At 42.7% G+C, this 21,616-nt stretch overlaps 1 protein-coding gene across 4 annotated transcripts in view; it reads left to right on the top strand.

The window, feature by feature from the left end:
- The window catches only part of PRKCQ (protein kinase C theta), a 96,585-nt gene that overhangs the window by 35,076 nt on the left and 39,893 nt on the right, over window positions 1-21,616 (top strand). For 2 of the 4 annotated variants that reach the window (XM_038386867.1, XM_038386866.2), the window contains 9 exons: window positions 868-928; window positions 4,447-4,609; window positions 5,628-5,659; window positions 5,753-5,838; window positions 6,902-7,031; window positions 7,547-7,656; window positions 8,144-8,267; window positions 13,372-13,532; window positions 16,214-16,387. In XM_038386867.1, coding sequence (XP_038242795.1) covers window positions 868-928; window positions 4,447-4,609; window positions 5,628-5,659; window positions 5,753-5,838; window positions 6,902-7,031; window positions 7,547-7,656; window positions 8,144-8,267; window positions 13,372-13,532; window positions 16,214-16,387 — 1,041 coding nt within the window. The remainder of the gene's footprint in view (window positions 1-867; window positions 929-4,446; window positions 4,610-5,627; window positions 5,660-5,752; window positions 5,839-6,901; window positions 7,032-7,546; window positions 7,657-8,143; window positions 8,268-13,371; window positions 13,533-16,213; window positions 16,388-21,616) is intronic. The other 2 variants (XM_038386870.1, XM_038386868.2) reach the window with 2 other exon arrangements.

The raw sequence follows: 21,616 nt of genomic DNA on the forward strand, positions 1-21,616 counted from the left end.
CCTATGGGAGTTAGGCACTTACAGCCAAATTTGTAAAAGTGCTTAGCACTCAGCAGCTGCCACTGGGAATGATATGTTCTCTTGATGGAAGCTGGTGGATACCATGCATCTTTGGAAAATCTGAGCTTTATTTATTATTTTATCCATACTTATGTATGTTCTAGCATGCTGTTCCCAAGCCTCTGGTAAGAAACAACATAGTCTTATAACCATATAGATTTCATAGATACTAAGGTTAGAAGGGACCATTATGGTCATCTAGGGACCATTATGATCATCACCTCCTGCACAACACAGGCCACAGAATCTCACCCACTCCTGCAATAAATCTCTCACCTATGTCTGAGCTATTGAAGTCCTCAAATCATGGTTTAAAGACTTCAAGGAGCAGAGAATCCTCCAGTAAGTGACCCATGCCCTATGCTGCAGAGGAAGGCGAAAAACCCCCGGGGCCTCTTCCAATCTGCCCTGGAAGAAAATTCATTCCCGACCCCAAATATGGTGATCAGCTAAACCCTGAGCATATGGGCAAGATTCACCAGCCAGATACCCAGGAAAGAATTTTCTGTAGTAACTCAGATCCCACCACATCTAACATCCCATCCCATCATATTGTCTGTCGCTTCTCCCAGAGCCCTTCTATACACTTTGTTCTCCAGTGGTTACCGTGCCTAATAATGAACAAACCAAAACCAAGCAGTTATTGCCATTTATTGAATTCTGTGGGGAAATTAATTTTTTTCTTGCCAGCTGAGATTATTGCTAGACTTTTGCTTTGAGTTCGCTCAAGCATCTGAAGTGATTGCCATTAAGTAGTATTGCTGTCTAACATCTACACTTTTTTTTCTTTCTTCTTGTCTCAACCAGCTAGAATTGAAACCTCAAGGGAGAATGCTAATGAATGCAAGATACTTCCTGGAAATGAGTGGCAAGTGACACTATTTATTGATTAATTGAATTGATTTCTGGTTATGTGGGACAGACAAGTCATCTTCAGATAAACACCTAGCATTTAAAATAATGCTCACTTCAATACTGATGATTCACGTATAGACTTGTATTGAGATTATTGCAATGGGTTGAATGCGGCTTCACTATGAAGAGCAATTCATATTGCATTATGGGGTTCCACGTTAGCTGTCCCTCAGTTAGTTGCATTAAAATTTGCTAGCTTTACCAGTAAAAAAGTGGATTCTCCCATAACTGCCAGCCCTACACATGCATTCCTTTAAGCCAACTAGGGTAGACCCAGAAGAAAAAAGGATCTAATTCCAGATCCAGCTCCCATCCAGGATATGGAAAGACTCCCATTGATTTCAAAGGTTTGGACTGGCCCTGTATAGAGCTCCTAGCTGAAAAAAGTATACATTAAGAATATATTGATTTGGAACAATCTCAACATAAAGGGATGGCAAAGTGCATAAATGGCCATGTAAAACACATTTTCATATTTTGACCTTGACAAAACTCCCATTGACTTTGATGAGTGCAGGATGGAGGACTAGATGGAGAGGTAACAACTTGAACTTAGAAAGATCTTCCAATAAGACAGTGAAAATAATTCATTAGGAAGCATGTGCACATTGGTACTTTTCCTCATCAACTCCTACCTCTGATGGGTACTAAGGCTTCTGCTGTCAAGCTGTATCAGGTCAGCATTGAAACAGAAGTCTTAACCCATCACAGGGGCTAATCTTTAGGAAAATTAGGTGTCCAGTACATCTCTGTATTGCACATAGCAATGTCAGAATCAATACTTCAGTGCAGGCTACTTCCTACAGAATACTTAGGTGAATTGTTGTACAATCCACTTGGTGAATATTATTATATTATTTAGCAAGGGTTGGGTTTTGTTCCTCTGCAAAACTTGCAGAATCATGCTAACTGTGAATATTTTCATGAATACAGCATATAGTAAATCAGTACTGGCCTGGTAGAATGACAAGGAATATGCAAAAAGAATCTCTCTATATAATTCTAACCACGTTTTTCAGGTTCACAACCACGTTGTGTTTTTGCACAATTCTGTGTAAATTGAAAATCTTACACCTGAGCACTCCTGTCAAGAGTTGAAAGGTCTATATTTTTGAAAACAGCTTCATGAATATTTACCCCATGGCCCTGATCTAACTCCCATAGTTGGATCAAGCCCTAAATTACAGATTGTAGTTTGAACTGTAAAGAAACTGCATCTGAAAGAGCACCAGGTGGGTTTTAAAAAAACATGCCTCAAAAATACTTCCGCTTGTTTATGCCTTTATACCTTGCATCACTTAGTAGATCAAGGTACCATCAGTTAGGTCAACAACATCCCAAAGAGATACTCATGACTGTTTTTCGGTCACATTCTCTCCTTTACATCTAATCCAATGCCAGCACTTCCATACTGCACTGTAACTTCATGATGGGGCATTAGTTCAGTTCTGACTAGAGGGACGTACACAACTTATTGAACCACACAAAACACTTCCTTCAAAACCTAGGGTTTCCTTGAAATCTCCCACCCAAATACTAACCAGACCCAGCCCTGCTGTTTGTGAAAGCCAACAAGAGAAGACAAGAGCTTGTCTGTATTAACACATTCTGCTTCTGTGGGTTATAGAGAAAGGGTTCAATGTCTTTTTTTTTAAAGAAAATTATTTGCTGGAAACAATACATTAAATAATTCCTATGCTCTGCATATTATGAATTAACATTAGCAACAATTCATTGGTTCCTGTTGTCTTGTAATTCAGCATGTTAAGCCAATTCCAACCTTTGGAAACACATATTTAGAAGCATGGAGCTGTAGTTTTGGGGAGATTATCGTTTAATGTTGCTTGCCACAGAATTAAATAGACTTTTTCTAATAATAAATAGCATCACCCAAGATTCTAGAATTTTAGTATAAACATATATGGAAAACAAACACACTGTATTTAAAATATGGGTAGAGGTGGGAGGAAAGTTAGATGGGAGGGCTCAAGGCATTGGCTATAGGATCTAGAATTTTCTCCCTTTAGTCATCAGCTCAGCGCTAGTTCAAGTCAGTAGAAACCGAAATTCAGGGGTCCCAGGTGAAAAAAGTGGATGGTCTCAGTCAATTTCCTAGTGGACAGTTCTACCAGCACAATTGACCTCATTTTCACCAATAGCTAGCAAGACTGAACACTGATTGAAAGTGAACTATTTTCTTGCCTGTGGATGTACTCTACCAGCTATTCTGATCAGGGCTGAGTTACACTGGGGATACAACATGAAGGACATCTACACTGTCATTGTAGCAAACAGCTCAATCCACTTTATCATTAGAGTTGGTTGGAAAAATTCCAGTGCAACAGTATTTTGTCAGAATTTGCCAATTCATCAAAAATAAAATCTTTCACAGAGATGGTTCAATTTCACCAAAGTTCCAACGGAACCCAGGCAGTGTTTTTCTGCCCGCTCATCCACCTGGTTCCTTGGCAGCCTGTCTGATAAGCTGCTGGAGACCTCAGGGCTTCCATGGTCCATGGCTCCAGGGAAGCACATTAGGTGGACTGCTTCAGAGTCAGAGACTCCAGAGATTCAGAATCCACCTGGTGGGCTGCTGGGGACCCTGGAGTTTCCAGGGTGCACAACTTCCAGACAGCCCACCAACAGACTGCTCCAGAGCTGGGGATTTTTTTCTTTTTCAATGAGAATTTTGAAATTTGGGGTTTTCGTTCCCAATTGGAACAAAATATAAAAATCCTCTATGAAACGGAATGACCTTTTCCCGCCCAACTCAGATTATCATTGTGAATTTTGCCAGCTGTTTCCCCCGCTTTTACCTCTCCTAGGTCATGCCTAGTATCATAAGTTCACATTGTAAATGCTGAAAGGATCCTCTGCCAGTAGTTTCAGAGCAGCAAATTGGTATTTAAATTGATTGACTGCTTATTTGGAGGACTTTCCCTTTCTGCTTTAAAGTGGTGGAATGAAAGCCATCATGAAACAGACAAGGGCACTCTGCCTGCTTCATTTCTAACCAGAGGAGTCATGTGTAATTTCTTATAAGTTTTATACTAAGTATATATGTTAGGTGAGTTTGGTCTACATTAGTTGCTTCCATCAGCATAGTTACAGACGGGAGGCTAGAGCATAGGTCTGGGACTCCTGGATTCTATTGTCAACTATACAACCTCTGTCCTTATGCATGTCATTTAACTTGTCTGTGTCCCAGTTCCCCATCAGTCAAATGAGTGTAATACCTGCCTCACCAGGGTGGTGTGTGGCTTCATTTATTAATGCTTGTAAAGCACTCTGAGATTCTCCAGTAAAAGACAGCTCAGAACACAGAGTATAAGTATAGTATAACTACAGTGAGTGTATACACACACTGTAGTTATACTGTACTTACACTGTATATACTTATACTGTATATATCTACATACATACACAATAACTGAATTTCGTAATGAACTCTTACGTCTCCTTTCTTCCCAGATGCTAAAGAGCTGATCGACTGTGAGACAGAGGGGTTTTTCTCCCTGCATCAGCGCCGGGGAGCTATCAAGCAAGCCAAAATTCACAATGTCAAATGTCATGAGTTCACTGCTACCTTTTTCCCACAACCCACATTCTGCTCGGTCTGCCATGAGTTCGTCTGGTACGTACAATGATTCAGAGCTTCCTCCACCTTTCATTCTGAAACTCATTGTCCGCCATGTTAACCAGCTGCTCTTCCATAAGCACTCTGTGGCTACGAATGAATGAGAGTTGGTGCAAGTGAAGTGCTTTTAAGTCTTCCCTGGATCACAACCCAGTGCAATTCAGCATGTACATTTGTATGCAGATGTCTCCGGGCACTTCTGTTACATACTAGACATTAATCATCATCTCAGGAGGATCCATTCCTCCAAACCTCAGTGAAGAAACATTATTATTGCTCACCATTAAGAAGCCTGACCCCACAACTCTCATTCACATACTTGACTCCAATGGACCTTTTCAGTGAGCGTTTGTCTGAGCAGGGCCCAATCCAGCTCCAATTGAAGTCAGTCAGGCACAAATCCCCAAAGGTATTTAGCCTCTCCTCTTCCTTTGAAATCAATGGGAGTTAGGTGCCTAAATACCTTTGAAGATCTGGACCTGAGAATCTTTCTGTTGACTTTAATGGGAGTGTGATTAGGTCGTTAGGACTGGAAACTGAGAAAAGGCCTCAGGATTTGGGGCATTGGAACTGTTTGAAGGAGTAAAGACTCCTCATGTGAGTAAGTGTCACGGTATCAGGCCCTTTATCTGTTACATGTAGGGGTTACATGTTTCATTCCTGGGATATGACACACCCAGTTGTCATGATTCTAATTGCATTTGTACCAGTATGAACATTTACTCCTATCTTTTACTGTTTCTGCAGTGACTAAAATGCACATAAGTTTCTAATAAACAGGTTGCCATTAACCAATGCAAAATTAAAAGTTGTAAAGTGCACAAAACCTGCTGTGAGGGCCGCAAGCAGTCATTCTAACTACTAGCTGAAGTGAATAAAGATACTTAAGCTAGATAAGCCCTACAGGCGCAAATAAAAATTAATGTGGTCTTCTTCAATTTCCATTGCATAAATACTGCTGCTCTATGGGGGTTCTCTGAAAATTCAAAATTAACCAGCTTTGTGTTTATTCCAGGGGTCTTAACAAACAAGGCTACCAGTGCAGGCGTAAGAAGCTTTATTATATTACTATCATTATTTATTCAGTCATCTTTTTAGATGGCATTTTTTCCTAATATTGTGACTTATCTGTTCTTTCAGAATGCAATGCTGCCATTCATAAGAAGTGTATTGATAAAGTAATAGCTAAGTGCACAGGATCAGCAATCAATAGCAGAGAAACAATGGTATGTGTCACATTTCAGCATAGGGATTTCATTCTGATCTTTCTTATGCTGATGTAAGCCAGGAGTAACTCCAGTGAAGTCACTGAAGTTACAGGTGTAGAATGGGTGTAATGGATCAGATTCGTGTCCTTTGCTTGCACCTTCCTAATCAGTCACACAATCTCTTATTTGTGATGCACTCAAATGTAATAACTGATTTTGCAATATTTAAATCAAGACTGGATGTCTTCCTAAAAGAGATGCTATACAGCAGATAGACGTTATGGGCAAGAGGGAGATATTATGAAGTTTGTTGGCCTTTATGATGCAGGAGGTCAGACTCAATGATCATAATGGTCCCTTCCAGCCTTAAAATCGAGGAATTTACCATTTCAAGAGTGTATATATTATATTATCCAAACTTTGCAGACTGTTAATGGGAGATCTGTATATTGGCAAGTTCCCTTTTATTATGCCTTTATCTTGCTTTTTCACACCATTGTCCCAGGGAGCATTTCCCTAAGCTGTGCAGAAATGAGAGTAAGCTGCCATTTCCGCATTGATATTAAGACTACGATTTTCTTAGTTAATTTCATCACACAGCCCCTATTTATACCCATGTAGCATTTCTCTTCATCAATTGTGATCCCTCCATGGTGTTTACACCCTTCAAACACTTTAGGCTGTTATTCTCAAAGCTAACTAGTGGGTTTAGCCACACCATTCCCATTGACAAAGATGGGAGCTTTGTGGCAAAATCCACTAGTTGGCTTTGCAAATCTATAGACATTTTCCTCTTTTTGGTCAATCCCAATAACAAAGATACAGCACTGGCATGGATATCACTTTTTTTCCTACCCTGTTTTCTATGTACAATATATTGCTTATTCCCAAGGATTTTTTTTCCCCCGGGCATGTAAAAACCCTGCCAACTAATAATAAGGCTGTCAAAGACCACAGTGATGGGCAGCAGCATAATCCCCCTAAAATAGAATAATATGGATGATGAGTACTTTTCTTTTTTAATTCAGCACTGATGCAGAGTGGGTAGTATTTTCACTGCTGACTTTTTTTTTTCTTGCAGTTCCACAAGGAGAGATTTAAGATAGATATGCCTCACCGATTTAAGGTCTACAACTATAAAAGCCCAACATTCTGCGAGCACTGTGGCACGCTTCTTTGGGGCCTGGCGAGGCAAGGGTTAAAGTGTGATGGTGAGTCCTGCTGCTCTGCAAATGTAGATGGAATGAATGGGCCTTTACAAGGCTGCTCTCCTGAGAAGCTGCAGTCTAAGGGCCAAATCCTGTTTACATTAAGCATGCAGATAGTTCCTTAGTAGTTGGGGGCATGGGGACATTCTGAGGGCAGAGCCTGAGGATTGCCCACACACACACACTCACAGCAGGATCATTTTGGAGGATGCACAAGGATGCATGGTCCATGGGGCTGAAGAGTGGATCCACAGCTGCTCCACAGACTTGGGGAGGAAAATGTCCCCATGCATCTCCCCAGCTTGTGGCTTATTCAGGTTGGGCCAGCACAGTGACTATGCACCAACAGGATTTAACTGGTGCCTAGGCCTTGAGCTACGTTGAGCTTCACAGGGGTGAATTTCACCCTGACCTGTTGGCTCAGGCCAATAGAAGTGCTCTGCTTCATGTCAGACAAATGCTGTTTAAAATGCAAACCTCCACAGGCTCTGATCACCTCATAAACTTCTTCCTTTCAGCATGTGGCATGAATGTCCATCACAAGTGCCAGACAAAAGTGGCAAACCTGTGTGGAGTTAATCAGAAACTGATGGCCGAAGCACTGGCAATGATAGAGAGCACCCAACAGGTACAACAACTCGTGGACTAAAACAGCATGGTTTCGTGGATAGGGCACTGGTATGGCATTCAAGAGACCTGGGTGGTATCTACTGACCCACTGTCTGAACTGGGGCAAATCATTTCACCCTCTGTTTCCCCTTCCACTCTGTCTTGTCTATTTGGATTGTAAACTCTTCAGGGCAGGGACTGTCTCTGACTGTGTGTATCTATAGCCTGCAGCACAATGGGACCCAGATCTTGGTTGGGGCTTCTAGGCATGACTGTAATATATATAACCACACAAAGACTCAAACTCTTCCACAGTGTGTTGCTTTAAAGAAATGAAGATTCCAAAAACATGACCTTCCTAATGCGTTTAATTGATTACTTTAGTTAGTAGCCACCTCCTTGTCTTTCTATAATTATGCCTGTGCAGATTAAGCAGGTATCGTAAGATACCTGTGCTCGTAGGCATTTTCAGCCAAAACATTGCTCCTTTTTTGCTTGTGACCCAGGCTCGCTGTTTGCGTGACACTGAACAGATCTTCAGAGAAGCACCTATTGAAATTGGCCTTCCCATTCCTATGAAAGAAGTAACTCTGCTTCAGTCTGTGCCAGCACCTGCAACTGGGAAAAGAGGTAGCTCTCCAATTACGTGTATTGACAGTGCCAATTATCGAAACTGTTAGCCGGAGACAGTGATAATAATGAACTTAGCCCTGGTCTACACTGGGGTGAGTTGGGGGGGTCGACCTAAGATATGCAACTTCAGCTACACGAATAGCGTAGCTGAAGTCGGCATATCTTAGGTCGACTTATCTGGCAGTGAGGACAGTGGCGAGTCAACCGCTGCCGCTCCCCCGTTGACTCTGCTTCCGCCTCCCATGAGCTGGAGTTCCGGAGTCGATGGGGAGTGCGTTCAGGGATCGATTTATCGTGTCTAGGCGAAACGTGATAAATTGATCCCCGATAGATCGATCACTACCCGCCAATCCAGCGGGTAGTGAAGACCTGCCCTTAGTCCATTCATAGTACAGGGAAACAGACACCTGTTGTATTACATATATAAGCCATGCCCCTCTATGCTCTGTCCCCATCTGGTGGTGGTTTTCATCTTCCCCTGAGCAGGAAGCACTTCCCAAGCCTCAGAGGCTTCCCAGCTAGATTCCATGTTTGGACCATCACTTGTAATGCTGATGTCCCTGGATGGGTTGTTGACAGCAGGGATCAAACCTGGGAAATCCATAAATGAGCCTCTATTACTTGAGCTGAAAGACCCACCTCTCTTAGCCAAGGCCTAGCTGCCACCAGGAGACAGAGAGTCACATGAAGTGGGTGTGGCTTACACTCACAAGAGGTTCCTTCCAAGCCTCACGTGATGTGATGATTCTGACATCGTAGCACGGACATGACTTATGGCTTAGACCTAGTCAGCAATAATTCCAGTGCATGCTCCAAATAGTGGAGTTTCCACAAAATAACTCACTCCATGTGATATGTTCACTAGTCAATACAAAGCAACATTTATCACTTCTAGAGTCATGCCTCTACCAAAACGTATCCCTCTCATCCACATTCTGTCATACCTACCCTCAGACTATTCCCAGCCACTCCACACAGGGGCAACTAATCCCCCTGGTCCCAGTGCAATTCCTTTCTACCTCTCCATAGACGTGCCCTAACCCATCCATTTCTGTCCTCCAGTGACATAAGCCACAAAGCACCACACACTGCTGACAAACTCTTCTCCAAATCCTCCTTTAGGTCAGGTACCCAAACACTTCCCCCACCCACAACCATATTCATCAGAACTGCAAGAAGAAACGTCACCCACTGTTTAGTTTGAACTATCTGCTCACCACTGAAAATTCATATCCTGGTTTTATTATTTTCTCTGTGCTGTGGCTTACAGCTGAAGAAAGAGTAATGCTCTTTAAAGAGAGCAGCTTCAGAACAGTTTATATTTGTATTTATTTATTTACGTTTTTAGTACTGCAGGCATGTTGTTATAGACTTAACTAATTTTGCTGATTACAGAAAGCTTAATCTCCTGCAAGTGTTTCAGTGTTATGTTTATTTTACCTGTGAACCCTGCCACGCTGTTGGCAAGCTATACTCTGCTGTTGACATGTGTGCTTGTTCAAAGAACTGGCTTAATTAATTGTGTTTCCAGGGCTTGTTTCACTTTAATTTTTTCTCTCATCTCTTGAATTTTATTTGTACTTAGCTTTGTGAACATCCCTGCAGGTAATGACCATTGATGCTGTGAGCCTTTTTTGTGAGTGTGGCCCACCTTCATAGCATGGCCACATCACACATTTAATAAAATCTGCACTCGTACAAAAACTGACCATTTGGGGGAAATGTTTCAAAGACACAAATGTCAATTAGGTGCTGAAGAGCTTGTCTACACAAGGACGCTCAGGAAGGTGAATCCAAATTAATTTTTAAAGTGGATTAGTTAAACTACATTAAATCCCTGCATGGACACTATTATTCAGAATTAAAGTGGCCTTAATTTGATATGGCTTAATTCACTTCCAAAGTGTGTTTCAAATTCACACCTTTAGTTAATTTGGATTAATTTTCCTGGATGTCCCCATGTAACCATGCCATCATTCCCATAGAAAGTCAATGGAAAATCTCCACCTTACTCACCCAAGAGCTGACCTAAACATCAAAATGTGGGTTTTAAGTGGAATCTTTCAGCTCCCATGTTTGGAAATTACCTCCCCCTGTGAACCACAATAACTTATATTCCTTTCATTATTAGCAGTGAAGATTTAAAATTCAAAAGAAGTCAGAACACATTAGCCCAGATTCTTAGCTGCTGTAAATCACTGTAGCTTTCTTGAAGTGAATGGTATGACACTGATTTACACCAGCTGAGGATCTATTAATGAAATGGTTGAGTTGCACCATAGATTTAAGAACTACAGTATATGCTATGCCTACCAAGTTCAAGTATCATTGTGACTGGATAATTGAGATCAAGGTGCATACATGCTAATCTGCAATGCTAATATGTACCTTGACGTGAAAGAACTGCATTTGGAAATAGCCAACAGGAGGCCATACAAGGAAGCTCCCCATGTCTTTCCTGCTGTGAAACTGTGTTCCATGACAGCACACTCTATGTTACTGGAGAGTAGGTTCAGGGCAAAGCAGGGTACGGTAAGAGCATGGGCCTGTGGATCTGGGCTGGAGCCCCATGACCTGGAAAGAGGATTCTGTTCCCCTCCCCAGTTGACCAATGTGGAGAACCTTTGCACATTGTCTTCTTTCCTTTGAGCTGGGAATTTGCCCAAGGGGAGTTCAGCGCACAGGCCCCAATGACTTTCATTGCCCTCCTAACTCACATCGACCTGTCGGAAAATCCCACTTTTGGTCCATAGTGCCTATTATTACCTTGGCATCCAAGGGCTGCAACACAACATATGAAATACAGCTCATAGAATGAGTAGCAGAGAAACCACCTCTCCTGCAAGCTTTAAAATACATGTGTTAGGAACAAAAGCAAAACTAAGCCAAAGCTTAAACCCAATAAAGGTCACAACATTGGGCTCCCAGCTCAGATTCCAGTGAAACGGTGAGAAGAGCATGTTTCCTTTCCAACTTTGCTATAATTATCCATGGCCTTGTCATCTCAAGATCATATTGCTCTGCATAAGGGCTGCACATGGAGACCCCTGGGAAAATGAAGCTTGTGCAGAATGCTGCAGCCCATTTATGAAACCAGAAGCATGTTATACCAATGCTCTGGAGTCTTTGTTATGACTGCCATCTTGGTCAACACCAGAGGCCACTTGCACCAGTAACATGACACTCTACAGCTAAGTAAAAGGAAGAAAACAGTGAGCAGTTCTTCTCTACGTCCACATGGAGTAGGACAAGAAGTAATTGGCTTAGTTTGCAACAAGGAAAATTTTGATTCGATATTAGGAAAAACTTTCTAACGTTAAGGATAGTTAAGTGCTGGAAGAGGTTACCAAGGGAGGTTGTGGAATCCCTACCATTGCAGGTTTTTAAGAACATGTTGGACAAACACCTGTCCAGGGTGGTCTAGGACAGCGTTCCTCAAATGCAGCCACTGTGGCCACATGCAGCTATCAGGGGCTTTTCTTGCGGCCACAGATTCCTGAGCTGTAATGGGAGGGGGCAGAGAGCAGTGGTTCCTTCCCCTCCCTGGTGCTCCTGGATGTCTTGGTATTGGTTGCTGGGGCTTCTAGCCAGGGTTGGGCCCTGTGCCCCTCTGGAGACACCTGGGGCACAACTCTGGAGGAGCAGCAGGTGAGTTCCCCACCTTCTCAGGGGTGGTGGGGCTCAGGCTTTGGGCTTCAGCCCGGGGGTGGTATGGCGGTAGGCTCTGGCCGCGAGGCTTCAGGCTTCAGCCCTGGGCTCCAGCTCTGGGGCCTTGGGTTTCATCCCCTAGTCACAGGGCTTCAGGCTCCAGCCCCCTGCTGCCTCCCCCAGCCAACCCTCGCCCCCCCCCGGCCCTTGCTACTGCCTCCCCCACCCCACATCCAGGGGTTAATTTATCCCCAGGCAGCCGGAGCTGAGTAAGTCTGCTGTGAAAAGTGATACTTATATGTTTGTTAATATCACTTTTCATAGCAGACTTACTAGGTAGCCATAAATAAATTATAGTGATTTGGACGTGTCTGTGTGCATATTTATTTGTTTTTCCTAAGCTAATTAAGTATTTTAGGAAAAAGTGTGAGTGTGGCCACCAGCAAAAGTGGGCCACCAAATAACTTGTCCAGTGAACCCCTGGTCTAGGTATATTTGGTCCTGTCTCAGCTCAGAGGTCCTGTCTGGGTGACCTCTCAAGGTCTTGTCCAGCCCAACATTTCTGTGATTCTCTGACCCTAAAGAGCGAGACTGGCATCCTTTGTGAATTGGCCCCAGAGGAGGATCTAACATACGCTGATCAGTGAATTACATCTGCAGTGGATTGCAGTTCATTTCTAGGTGGAGTCAAAGTGTTGGTGTTAACCTATAAAGCTTTAAATGGTTTGGGACTGTCTTTAAACCATTTTTAAAGAGATGGTCCCCTTACCTAAGGGACCATCTCTTCCTCAGTAGATATTTATTTTATCTGTCAAGGTGGGCTGAGCAATCCTCTACATGGTATTGTCTGTTTGAGTTTATGGGATAGGTTCAGTAAGGAATAGATTCCTATACAGATTTTTATAAATCTAAATAAATAGAATAGCCAGGAAACTCTTGAAAGTTCCACTCCAGGAACTGACAGCAAAGACAGCCAACCTGATCTGAACTTCTGGAATAGGAGCATGAAGTATAAACAATGTCTCGTCTGTTTCACACAGCAGCCTTAGCAATGGACTTGAAAGAGGCCCAAGGGTAAGATGTCATGGCATAGTGTGACAGCCAGCAAGAAGCAATGTCAAGTAAAAGCTGCACCGAATCTAAGGGTTTGGCCCTGTTCTTCCGCTTTAGAAGCAACACTGCAGTTAAAGGGTGTCGTTCTCTTTCATTTACACCCACGTAAAATCGGGAGTCACTCTACTTAAGTCAGTGGAGTTACACCACTGTAAAAACTGACGTAACTATAAGGAGATTAAGATACAATGCCTGAGGTTTTCAAATCCACCTAGTGAGTGTGGACACCTGATTGCCATTGATTTTAATTGGAACTGGGTGTCTTTGAAAAATGTAAAAGAAGGATGTGGATTTTTTGTTTTGTTTCTGGGTGTTTATTTTGCTTTGGGGTTCATTTCAGAGCCACAGGGAATCTCCTGGGAGACGCCGGTGGAAGACATGACAAGCCCTGAGTCTCTCGTGGAATCAGAACCAGGGAAAGACCAGAAGTCTGAGCAGCTGAAATTAACAATCGATGATTTTGTCTTACACAAAATGTTGGGAAAGGGAAGCTTTGGCAAGGTAAGTGAGATGGGGCTGATGTGTGCTAAGTGAAGCCATGCATTGCACTGCTGGAGAATATAAACAGCTTTTCAATGCCTGCGTGGATGTTGCCTTGCCAGAGGCAGAAGGCATGACTCTGTGTTTCCAAACCTCGGAAGAAACACTGACCCAAACCTCCTTAATGATAAATAAGATGTAAACATCACCACGGGTACCCGACTGTTGCATTGCATAGAAACCTAACTCTCCCAGGGCTCAAGCATAAACCCAGCCCCACCTCTGCATAGGAGAGTAAATATAATATAAGGACCCTCTTACTCCCCTGCATCGGCTATCCACATCACCAGAGCCTGTGTAGAAGGGAAAGCAGCAGCCAGGTTGCTACTTCCCCTTTTATGCATGTGGGTGGGGAGAAGGTGAGCAGAGAATGGACTGAGTGGAGTCCTGGCTCTGCTATCAGCCAACACAGCTGAGCTAGTTCAGAGGAGGAAGTAAGCTGCACCTGTAAAAAGGCTGGAGTAGATTACTTCCCCCTTCAAAGCAAAGAGGAAGCAAGGACCAAATTGTGAAGCCCCCTGTTCTTGGGGTAGTGCAACTATACTCTGCTCCTTACTCAGGCTGGATTCAGCTACATCCCTTAGATGTTTGGGGCCAGATCTTCAGCTGATGTAAATCCGTATAGCTCCACTAAGTCAATAGAGCTCTACACATCTCAACTGGCTGGGGATCTGTGCCTTGGATCTGAAACACAAATCTTCTGCCTTCAGTGGATTCATTCATCTCACTTTACATTGAGTGGCTGATCGTTATTAATTTGGAGACACATCCTCTATGATAACGTGAACCATGATGAACTCATCTGGCGCTCATGCAGTTCTGAGAGGCAAGTCGGAAGCAACTCTTCATTGCAATTTAGCATCAACTAATGAGCGTGCACATGTTGCCCAAAGACATCAGAGATGGAACCTGCCCCTGGGTGTATGGCTGATTCTTGCGTATTTTATGGACTGAAACAATTGCTGTGGCCACATCTTAAATCGTTAATGAAACATCTGATTTATTTTTTTCCATTTTGCTTTCCATAGTTCAACAAGCTTAGTACGGAAGGGCCAAATCAGGCCCTTCCACAGAAAACCGAGTGGGAGCAGAAAACATGACAAGCTTCCTCCACAGAATCCTCTCCAAATTCTTCCATTGGTTGGGGTGGGGTGTGTCCTCCTTTGGAGAAGACGCAGGGTGTTCAGCCTTCATACCCTGCCAATCTCCAGAGATCTGTATGGGTTTCGATGGTACTGGGCCATCTGTGTAGAATCCCATTGCCCTTACTGTCTCCTACCCTCTCCTGCCTTCCAGTCAGTCAGTTCCATGCTGGTTACTATCCCTTGAGCCCCTCTCATAAAGAATATTCCGTAGCATGGAGGGGCACTGTGAGAGAGTTGTTATAGCATCAGCATTAATATTTCTGATTATTCCCCATATGGCATGGGAGAAGCGATACACAGCACACTGGTAAGTTAAACGTACAAATAACCAAAGGAGCAAATAAAACTTGCATGGGGGTTGCGGATCCTCTGCACTTTTCCATATCTATGGTTCAGTAAACAGTACTGAGGAAGCCTCATTGATTATTCTTGGACGTTCAGCTAACCAAGGGGAGTGTTAATAATAAGACCTAACTCTTACATAGTGTTTTTTATCCATCGATTTCAAAGCATTTTATAAAGGATGTCAGAATCCCCATGATAGAGATGGGGAAACTGACACACAGAGTGGGAAGTGACTTGCCCAAGATCATCTGGAAAATTTATGACAGAGTTAAGAAGTGAGGCCAGGTCCTCTGAGGCCCAGTACAGTGCTTGGTCCACTAAGCCACATGGTTGCCCAGTACTGTAATTAGCCTGGGAACCTAGAAGTCAGTCTACTTCCAACTCTGTTCCTGGTTCATTCGGTCATTTTGCCTCTGAGTGCCTCGGTTTCCCCATCTGTAAAAGAGGTATAATAAAGCTTGCCTATTTCTCTGAGACTCAGTTCATTAGTACTTGCTACATGCTTTGAGATCCTCCGCCGAGAAACGCTGTAGAAGTGCAACCTCTCTATTCATACTGTCCTCTAACCTTGCATTTAGAGCTAGATCCTCAGCTTGTGTAAATCAGGCAATCACTGGAGCTACATTGATTTATCCCAGCTGAGGATCTGACCCCAAATGTTCCATTTATATATTGCTGACAAAATAATACTCCCCCATATGTCTTTTAGAGTATTGTCGTGGTAGGTCGGAAAATGGAAAACATTATTTATGAAAACTTGCATAAAACTGGTTTCAGTCACTAAAGTTTTCACCTGTCTGAAGTCATCTACTTACATGGCCTGCATCACTGTGGTAACTGAGCACCTCATAGTTATTAGTGGATTTATCCCCACAACACCCCTATGAGGTAGGAAAGCGTTATCCCTATTTTACAAATGGAGAGTAGATTGAGTGACTTTCCCAACGCCTCAGAGGTTTGGGACAGAATTAGGACCTGAACTCAGGCTCCCTAAGTCCTAGTTGGGTGACTTAGCCACTAGATCATCCTTCCACTCTAAGTTGTCTCATCAACCTGGTGTTGAGCCAGTTTTTCTCAACTCACTTCTTTAAATGGGACTGAACATGATTTGAGAAAATGCACGTCTTATATGAGATGGCCTTCCCCTTCTAGGTCTTCCTTGCCGAGTTAAAGAACACGGATCAGTTTTTCGCTGTGAAGGCTTTGAAGAAGGATGTGGTTTTGATGGACGATGACGTCGAATGCACCATGGTGGAAAAGAGAGTCCTCTCCTTAGCTTGGGAGCACCCGTTTCTAACCCATGTGTATTGTACATTCCAAACCAAGGTACATACGTGCTTTCCATTTGTCCCCGAACACGCTGGGGACACTCTGCTTTACTCCTGTTAGTGGGCTAAAGCCTGAGCCTGTTTACTCTGAGGAAAATTCTCTGAAACAAAACCTTCAGTCTCAGCATGTGCCTCGGAAACTTTGACTTCATCCCCAGCTTTCATCCAGAGAGTGCTGGGTGTAGGGGTGGATAGGACACTTAAACAGCTGATCCATTCCAGGGAGCATGCTTGGACTTTGGCCCCTGTCGATTTATGCTTCTTTCCCCACCTAAGACTGGCAGTGCAGAGAGCCCCTGTGGTGCACAGGGGGTTGCAGTACGTACTAAGGGTGAAATTCAGTCCTGTGCAGAGGGACAGCACAAGACGTATCACTATTTAAGCTCTCAAAACAAGGCTTAAGTGGGACTTAAATAGTTCATGAGCCTTGTGCACCTGAATACAAAAAGTAGCTTCCAGAGTTTTTCTCTGTGTCCCTGACCAGCCTTTCAAGCACCATACCAGGCAAATTAAAAAGAACCAGTTTGTTTCCTTCCCTTTATATCAGTGGTCCCCAAACTTTTCAGGGTCACACCCCCCTTTCCACACCACTGCTCCTGAGCAGGGCTGCAGGTCCCAGGGGGGGCACATGGGGGCCGAGACTTAGGCCACACCTAGGGACAGGTCTGGGGACAGGAACCAAGCTGCAGCCAGGGGCTGGGGCTGAGGCTGAGGCAGGGGGCAGGGCTGAGGCGGGCCAGGAGTGGGGCCGCGGCTGGGGGCTGAGGCTGGGGCTGGGAGGGGAAGCCACGGTCGGGCCATGGTTGGGGGCCAAGGCTGGACCCAGGAGTGGAGCAGCAGCTGGGAGCTGGGGCCATGGCAGAGCTAGGGGTAGAGCAGGGCTGGGTGGTGATCCCTCCCTGCCCTCCATGGGGGCTGGCCCAGGCCTTTCCCCTCCCCCCCCCAATGTTCCTCTGCACTCCCCTAGGCAGTTTGGGGACCACTGTTTTATATACTAAAATTTTAAACTAGCATTAAGACAAGTTTAACTGGGGATAAAATCTGGAATGACATCCCAATGACCACTCTGTTCACTCAGACAGCTCTGGAAGGTCTGGATTCATCTCAGGAGGCTTCCATGCTCATTCGTATACCATAATTTGGCAATGTTAGATGTTGCTTAGTGCTAGGTTAACAACAGAGCAGCCAGTGTCATAGGAAATAAATAGTACCTCTGCTTCATATGCAGTTAGCTTCCCAAAAAAACACGTGTTTAAGGACAGTGGATGAAATTTACTGTGGAAAAGTTTGTGAACCCCTGTGTCAGTAGATCATGAAATTTTGAATCCTGGCATCTATTTTAGTCCTTTCAGGATGATGAGCAAAGGGATACCCATAACATATGGAAAGGAAATTATGTACAGTTTCAAAGATTGTGGGGGAAAGATAAATGACCTGAAACTAAGGAAAGAAAACTGAGACTAGATAATAGGGAAAGTATTCTTACCAATAATAACAACTGGGAAGTGGAACATACTCCCAGTGGGGGTGGTTGATATTCAAAGGTAGGTTGGGTGAGACACCAGTGGGAATGATGTATAGCAAGGTAGATGTTGCTAGAACAGAGTGTTGGTTTATATAGTCCAAGTTCCTGCCATCAACAGTGGCCAACACCAGCTGCTTCAGAGGAAGTCTAAGAAACCCTACAGTAGGCAGTTATGGGGTAATCTGCCTCCAGGACAAGCTTCTCCTAGGCTCCTAGGGTCAGAGGTTGGCTTATGCCCTGAAGCACAAGGATCTGTACAGTGAACAGTCCTGAAAAATGCAACGAGGTTAAATGAGTGATCACTTCAGGCCCCCCTCTCTTCGGCATGATGTTGTATTGCCCTCTTGACGTATGTTAAGCGTCTTCTTTGGTTTTACCCAAGTCAACTTTTCAACATTTTAAAGCAGTTTGGCCTCTTCATTTCACACTGTAGCTGTAAGACTTAGCGCATGTCTTTTTAATCCAAATCGCCCATAGACTGTGATTGATTTCTGACTTATGTTTTTCTCCTCTGACCTTTTCGAATCAAGCAGTGATCATTCAACTCGTGAAAGTCATTCTGAATGAGAGAGCTGTAACAAGCTGCAGACATTCTCTCACCACTCGATGGAGGCATGTTTTAATCATAATATCCTCAGAGTAAGCATTTCATAGCAGATGCACTGGTGTGTAGAAGCCATGCCTAGGAGTTATTATTGGAATCTCTTTTTGAAGGCTTCACTGGACTGCTTTTGATAAGTGGCTTCAAACAGAAAAGCGTGAGTCAGAAACCTTTCTGAAATATTGATTTGTTGGCAATGCGAAGTTTCTTAGTTCCTTTATGTACTGAATGCATCTACAAAGAATGGTAGAAACAGGAACATCAGCATCTCCATACTGAGACAGACGAATAGTCCTTTTAGTCCAATGTTCTTCATCAACATCAATATCTGCCACATGTCTTCAGAGGAATAAAATATCTCCCTAATGTACCTAGTTTGGACAGTATTATCCATTACGGAGGTAGTTTCTGCTTGATCCCAGCAAATGATGATCAATGTATGCTATGAAGTATGAGAATTGATAGTCCTTTGGCCTGAATTTCAGAGATGCTGAGCGCCTACAGCTCTCACTGACTTCCGTGGAAGATGCAGTTCTTCAGCACTCATGAAAATCAGGCCACTTGTCATTTTTAGCCTCCTTAGAATAAATGAAGATGCACTTTTTTTCAAATGTTTTTGATATTTACCTTTTCTCTTTTATTTTTTTTTTTGGTCACAATGTTCTCAGCAGTGAGTTCAACAGGCTAATTATATGCTGTGTTAAAAACCTTTTATTTTATGTGATTTAAAGGGACATGGAAAAAACTGTTTTATAATTCCCATGATCCTAATCCTGAAATTATTTACTCCAATACAGTGTTAATCTCTGAATTAACTCTTCACCATTTATGCTGCTTCTTTTTATTGATTGATTGATTGATTGATTTTTGCATTTTGCTGATCTTGAACACTAAAAATAGATTTTCTATTTTTGAAAGTCAGTTTCATTTTTGTTTACAGCTTGTTTCACTTCATACACCAGATTCTAATTTACATTAAGGCCCCTCTAACAGTAAAATAGAAACCACATTTATTGTAGTTTAAAAATAAATGTTACTGAAACATTTCTATGCTGTTAGCCTTATCTTTTGTAACAGCTCATTTGCAGAACACCTAAAGGCTGAGCCAAATTTGACATAAAATGTCACGTTAACATATGGGACTTAACACTTTAAGACTCCTGTTCACTGACAGAGTAGTATAAAGGGCCTTAGGGAAAAGGAGAATCAGACCCTTTAACTTCCATTTAAAATAAAATCTTGGGAGCCAATTCTGTGATGAGCTGAGAGTTTTCAAGAAGCTTCAGTGAGTGTGTGGAGTGCACTCAGGATGTCATGGCGAACACTCAGTACCATGCAGCATTAGGCCATTAATATATACAAGCACTCCCGTCATCCTCTTATCATCATATCAAACCCACATCTTAATTAGAGCTGGTCAGGAATTCCCTATCAAAATGACATTGAATGTAGAGAATGTCGTTTCTGGAAAATTGAATTTTCCAATGGAACATTTCGATTTTGCTGCTTTTTTGTTGTTGTTTTTAAAAAAAAAAAAAAATTCCATCAATCTGAATCAGAATATTTCGAACATTTTGAGTCAGTTCAATATTAAACTTCATTTCCGTATTGTGCTGCATTGCCTAATGCCAGTTGTACTTCAGGCCCCCATTCTCTCCTATGGGCAACATGGACTCCCCCTCTGACCAACCTGGGTGTTGAATCAAAGGACACACGTGCTTGCAGGTGTACTATGGGAAATGTAATCCAGTCAGGGACCCTGGCCCAAATGGGACCTTCAGGCTCCCAGTCTAAAATTCCCACAGGGCAATGTAGCATCATAAAGAAATAGAGTTTAATTTTGAACTTATTCTAAATGAAAAATTTTGGGTTAGTTCAACAAACTATAATAAAACATTTCAGTATGGGCATGTTGACATATTTCATTGTGATCGACAATGATGAAAAGAAATGCCTATCTATTTCTGAATCAAAATTTCTCAGAATATTTTGATCCATGAAATAGTTCAGTAATCTGACTTTTCATCCTGATTCAGGACAAAAAAATATTGAATTTTCAGATTTTTCTCTGAGTTGGAAATTCCTGTTTTCACTCATCTCTGCTATCAGCAGTGGCTAGGTTTTCTGTGCCTGTCACTATGCTGCTATATCAGCATCATACAAATTTAAGCCAGGGGAGTTCAAAAGACTAGCTTTCAAAAAAGTTGTAAAAACACAATTGTCCTCCATGTTCAACTTCACAATGGATCATTGTCACATCAAAAATATCAAGTCTGTATTGAAAAGACATTACTGTACTCAGATGATGTCAGTACATGATAGGGGCAGAGTTCTGCCCTCTGCACAGCCGGTAGGCAAGGAAAGGAGGAAAGCAGGTGTCAGGGATTATTAAAGTGACAAAGAGCAATAGTCTCAGCTGGAGTAAATCTGCATAGCTCCATTGACTATCCCATTCCTCTACTGACAAACAGCTCCATTTATACCAGCTAAACATCTGGTCCATAGGTTGGGGTTTTTAAGAAAAGCTGGTCAGAATTTTTTTTGCCACTGCAGAAAATTTTGACTTTTCATCGCAGATTTAAAACCAAAGTGTTTTGACCAAAACCTTTTCAATTTTCTGCTGAAAATTAGAGCATTTTTAGGTTTTCCCAATAAAAGATTGAAAATTTTTGAGCAGAAGGCAATTTTGGCATAGTCAAAAACCCAATTTTCCATCCAAAAGGAATTTTGGAAAATTTTCAACCAGTCCTGAAACCAGCAATAGGGCAGTTCTATCACCTTGCAGGAGGGGTAGGTTAGCTTCTCTATTTAAGCACTACGGAGAACTCTGTTTTGAAGTCCTAAGTGAGACTTAAGTGGTGCAATTAGCCTTTTGCTGACCTTTGCTGAATTATGTCAGGAGGCCTTTAGTATATGGAGATACAGTAATCTACACCTGCATCTTTGTATAAATATTCAGATGTGTTCGCTGCTTTAAATCAAGCAGATGGACTTGCAAAGCAGAGCATCTTGAATAAGGTATTTAACATGCAGTAAAAGACGCTGGAAGTGCGAGAATCAGAATCAAAAGATAATTGTGTGAGATGAGGACTGAATTGAAT

Source organism: Dermochelys coriacea, chromosome 1, assembly GCF_009764565.3.
Source record: "Dermochelys coriacea isolate rDerCor1 chromosome 1, rDerCor1.pri.v4, whole genome shotgun sequence".
NCBI classification, from domain to species: domain Eukaryota; kingdom Metazoa; phylum Chordata; order Testudines; family Dermochelyidae; genus Dermochelys; species Dermochelys coriacea.